Below are 5489 nucleotides of genomic sequence, written 5' to 3'. Positions count from 1 at the left end.
AGGAAGACCAACATTCAACCAAACCAACGCTGCGGTGGCCAAGAGTGCTCAACGCACAGCAAATTGAGAAAACATTTTCATCCATTTGAACAGGTGCACTGCAAATACTCACAACACAACCGAAAACAGAAGTGTTGTGGCTTTTTGCACTGTTTTTGTGTGTGTATGTGTGTTAACCAAATGACTGTGACGGAAAAAATCTGAAGGTCATATGTCATTTTGACAGACTTCAATTCACACCCCTGACCACTTGGTGGCGAGTGACGTTTTTAATTGGCTCTTGTCTCTAATCGCAGTTGGCATTCCAAACATCGCGGAACTTTTGTCAGTGCACTATTCCCTGGGTAAAAATAGATTATGAGGGGATTTTTATGACCCTGTCAGTCAAAATGTAGACAACGAAAAAGGCTAGCACGACCTCTTAGTGCACCTTTTGTCAAATGGATGAAAACGTTTTCTTATTTTGCTTGCGTTTTTTCTATTTACATATGCTTTCTCAAGTTTAGCTGTCTTGGCCACCGTACGAAGCTCAACTAAATAATGAACAAACCAAAGAAGCAAGAGAGAGAGAGAAGGTGTTCAGACACCTTTAGATGTCGTTTAGCAATCACATCAACCCAGGTATCTGCCATCACTCCTAATGAACGACTGCTTTAATACCAACAAATGAGGAAGTAGGTCTCAATGCCGTCACGCTAAATGGCTAAAAATGAAACAGCTTATTATTCTTATTAGTCCTTATAACACACAGAACTCCTATCAAAGAAACAAAACATTTATTAAGCATTGCTATATATGGTATCACTTACAAAACAAATGTCTTTTCTGTGACTTTTATATAGAAATAGATTTTCTGACACCAAGCAATGAGTATTTTTCTTGTCACTAACACCTGCCATCTGTCACAATACCCAATAAACCAACCCAACAGGATGTTTCTACATACCAAAGGAGCAATAAAGATAAAAAAGACATCAGAGCTGTGCAGATCAGTACTTTAGTTTAGTTAAACTGAAACTGAAGGTCAGTAAGCTTCGTGCAGCTTTAAAAAATGTATGAAATGAAGGGAAAGGTCTCATGTTTGTGTGACTCAGACTGGAGTATGGTGTATGTGGGGAATCCCATCAGTGAGTACTAAGAAAATAAAAAACACCTTTTTAATCATCATTCAAGGAAAATATTTTAATGCATTTTGTAACAAAACAAAAAATAATGAAATAATGTTTACTTGACTATAAACAACAGACCTTATAACACTGTCACCCCGGCACATTCAAGAAAGACTCACCAACATCCAAAATAGCTTTGTGGAATTTTACTGGCACATGGTAGGCAGCACAGACAGAGAGCGAGATCACATGACATAACCCCCCTCTTATAGACTTCTGGACAGGTAACACACACTTTAGAGCATGGAGCTCCCTCTATCTGAGCACATAAGTTTGAAGATACTACAGGCCTTTCAAAACATACAAAAGATACAGAATTAAAGGATGTACACCCTGGGCAGGTCGCCAGTCTATCACAGGGCTAACACTGAGAGACAGACAACCATTCACACTCACACTCACACCTACGGCCTGTTTAGAATCACCAATTAACCTAACCAGCATGTCTTTGGATGGTGTGAGGAGAGAACCCACGCAGACACACGGAGAACTTGCAAACTCCACACAGAAACACCACTGTGCTGCCCGGGTGGTAAGTTGATATGTAATTTAGTTGTATATAGTTCACTATAAGATATGTATATCCCAGCTGCCTTATCCTTCCTGATCCCTTTGCAGTTCTTACAATATGCTGTTAGATTCATAAACTGTTCTACACTGCTTCAAGATGCCAGCCGTGGTTGATGCTGACACTTGAAAGCCAAACATTTTGTGAACACGTCTTGCTGTGTCATAACAATGAGCTCTCGAGGTAAATTTAAAGGCAGCAATAGTTACTTGGACGGGGCCAGCCTATTTGTCCATTTCAGCTTATTTTAGGTTAATTTAGCATGAAGCTTAAAACTTTTGGAGTTTGGAAATTTTTGAATATACAGCATTACATTCCCCAAAAATCTGGAGTTCACTCGTAAGTTAGCCACTTAGCAGCTCGCCAGATAATAAGCTAGCTAACACAGGTACAAACTGTAAGCTTAAGAAAGTCTCTTCTGAAAAGAAACTCATAAACAATACGTGTTATAATACTCAAATGTTTGACTGAGAAACATTTTTTAGTTTATTTGCTAATGTTTTACATCTTAAGAACCTAGTTTGCTAAATAGGTAACTTGGAAATGTATAGCTACCTTCCAAAGCAGTATTTACCAAATATTTTACAACAAACTTTTATTCTGGTTATTTAATAAAAATAAAAAATGAATTCATGTTAACTCATTAATATTTATATTACACCCTCTTTTTTTTCCAGAGGAACCTGTTGGTGCAGTTTGTTCAGATCATGGGCTTCGTCCTGTGCAGGCAGCTGATGTTTCTCACTCCCTTATGAACTTTCCCCTTGCTGCTGGATAGAAAAAAAAAAGGTGTATGATAAGCATTACATACTTATCGGTGTGCTATGAATAGAGTTAAATTATTCTATAAAATAAGAGGTTTTCTATAGGTTTTTTTTAAAGGGCCATTCAACGAGAAAAGTTCACATATTACACAGATGAAAGAGCAAAAATACAGTCTCTCCAAACTGTAACGCCAAGCTATGGAATTACATTTAATTGTGAGCTGCTAGCCGTGTGTGTGTGTTTGTATTAACTTTACCACAGACTTTCAATCTGTTTTCGCGTCTTGAGGTTGTTTGGATCCATGCATATTTGGCGGCATCTCCACTTCAGTACACTTGAAGAGATGCAGAAAAAAGTTGTTTATACTTTTGCGCAGGAAAGAAGGATATGGATATGTCTGATGTACAGTGTATTAAAATCTTTGGAAGTGGGTTAGCCAGCGCACACATTGTGAGAAAGGATTGTAAAAATGGGTGGCGATGACAGGAAGCTGGAAACAAATAACCTGGGAAATGGGTCATCCCGAAAGGAAGCCGAAAAATGGGGGGAAAAATAGGAGGAAATCAAAGTTCAGTGAGTCATACAATATGTTAATGACACAAAGACATGAACATAGGACAAAAAAGTCAAAACAAGAAGCATACTCTTACACTGCATTAATGTTACAGCGTTCTGTGATTTCCTGCCAGCGGCACTGCACCGCACCTCCTCTGTTTCGGATGTAGCTCAGGACGGATACTTTGGAGTACGATGTGCAGCAGCCCTGAAGTCCTGCAAACACATGTTCACACAGGCTGAATAGGCATCTGATATTTTAATGAACTGTTTTCTGGCAGGCGACCCTGCAATAGATAACATCTCCTGCGGGGTTCAGTTCAACACAAATGTGGTATTTTTTCCAGTGTAGAGACTGTCGATTTCATCATTTGTGAGTTTTGTTTAGTTTTCAAGTACTGCGTGACCTCTTGCAGCCTCTTGTTATTATAAACTTCAAAGAAAAATTACATTGTGTACGCACAGTTTTCCACCGTCCGATAAGACTGTAGACGGTTTGTGTTGGACAGAAAACACTAAATGTTTACAATACAGAAAAAAGCTTTCTTAATTGAAATTTAACATCCCAAAAAAACTGCAGTTGGCGGCGCAGTGGGGAGGTGGTTAGCACTGATGCCTCACAGCAAGAAGGTCCCGGTTTCGAATCCATGGGCCGACTAGATCCTTTCTGTGTGGAGTTTGCATGTTCTCCCTGTGTCTGCGTAGGTTCTCTCCGGGTACTCCGGCTTCCTCCCACTGTCCAAAGACATGCTCATTAGGTTAATTGGTGATTCTAAATTGGCCGTAGGTGTGAGTGTGAATGGTTGTCTCTCTCTCTATGTTGGCCCTGCAATAGACTGGTGACCTGTCCAGGGTGTACCCCGCCTCTCGCCCAATGACACCTGGGATAGGCTCCAGCAGACCCCGCAACCCTTCACAGGAATAAGCGGTTACAGAAGATGAATGAATGAATGAAATGAATGAAAAACTGCAGTTTTTGTGGTTGCCAGCTGGGAGAGATTAGCATCATGCTAATGCTAACTGCATCGTATACATTGACACATTGCATACACACAATGGGGCATTTAAAGTCTTGCGTCTGGCTGTCTGACCACTGTGTGTAAATTCACTCTGCTTTAACGTGTTTGGCTAGTTGCTGACTTTGTATGACAGCGATTTGGTGTTTGGCACGTAACATATAGTGGAATTCATTAGCTTGTTGCTAAAATTAGCTGCTGCTAGAAGTTGGCCATAAAACCAAAACAATGAGCTAAAAGTTGCTAAAACAAAAAGAAAAAAGAGCAGAATAAATCTGCTCATCGGATCAAGGGGAGAAGAAGCGCTGTCAGTTTCGACTGTTTTACAGTACACCTCATTTAAAATTACATCCAAAGCAAATGCCAAAAGAGCACTTCCTTGAACTGACGCCTTCTATGTCGTGCAAGTCTTTGTAGCCCCATTATGAACCTTCCTGCAGCTACTCAAAGCGAACATAAAAACACAGATATTTGTGCATGTCAACAAGGAGTGCAAAATATTAAACAAAATATTAAAGGCATTTTGCTGATATAAAACAGGATAAAAGCATTTATGCCTTCAGACCGATCTCAGACCCATCTCGGGTGCAAACAAAAGCTTACCTCCTGCCTGAGCCAAAGTGTGTTTTCTTGTAGCCATAATTGCCAAACAAAGAAGAGCGAGCACAAAGTTAGAAAGCAGCCTCATTTTGCCAAAGACAAAAAGCCAGGGCTCTTGTTGAAAGGGAGCGGGAATGGGTGTGAAGTTGAAGCTGCAGCAAGTGTTGTATGGGACACCCAAGGGATTCAGAGGGAGGGCCAAACATTACTTTTTTGTGTTCTTGAATTACCTTATTACAGAAACTGACTGTACTACATTGTGCAACAACTTTTCTAGATTTTCATGTGAACTGAGCGGGTTAAATTACCCTGAAAGTCAGACAAGCAAGCATGCAATTTAGATCAAAGTTCAAGTTTGTCCAGCTTGGCACCACATGTGATTTACAGCTTCAAAACCTTACTTACTGTAGATTAGAGTGCCTACATCAGATTGTCTCTTTATCTCTTATCTCTTATCTCTTTATCTTTGACTCATGAAACATGTTTGCTGTTAAGTTCCGCTCTAAGCTCTGCATTTATGCTATGTAATGCTAACATTTATTGAAGTATCCCAATACAAGACTCCGTTCTTAAACGTATTTTTGGTATCTTTATAAACTATGGGATCTCCACATAAATCTTCTAAAACATTTCAGTAGCCTTTGGCAGTGTTTGTGATTGAACCCACTGTGATGGCCCAACGTTTAAAGCTGCATTCATTGTTTTATGGCAGCAAAATAATCTATAGACTCAACACTAACAAATCATAACTTTAGCAAAAAATATATTTTCACATCAAGTACTTGGAATTATTATTATTTTTTAATGTTTCTGATC

At 39.5% G+C, this 5489-nt stretch overlaps 1 protein-coding gene across 1 annotated transcript; it reads right to left on the bottom strand.

The window, feature by feature from the left end:
- Positions 1 to 472: 472 nt before the first annotated feature.
- Positions 473 to 4784, bottom strand: LOC311503845 (uncharacterized protein). Its single transcript, XM_084566736.1, has 4 exons — positions 4677 to 4784; positions 3153 to 3273; positions 2759 to 2836; positions 473 to 2507 (listed from the first exon to the last, which is right to left on the bottom strand). The coding sequence occupies exons 1-4, from the start codon at positions 4759 to 4761 to the stop codon at positions 2438 to 2440; spliced, it is 354 nt and encodes a 117-aa protein (XP_084422862.1). The 5' UTR covers positions 4762 to 4784; the 3' UTR covers positions 473 to 2437.
- Between the last annotated feature and the right edge of the window lie 705 nt (positions 4785 to 5489).

The sequence above is a fragment of the Chelon labrosus genome (assembly GCF_963514085.1).
Source record: "Chelon labrosus genome assembly, chromosome: 18".
NCBI classification, from domain to species: Eukaryota; Metazoa; Chordata; class Actinopteri; order Mugiliformes; family Mugilidae; genus Chelon; species Chelon labrosus.
The sequence above is the reverse complement of the archived record's forward strand: the minus strand, read 5'-3'. Positions and strand labels throughout refer to the sequence as shown.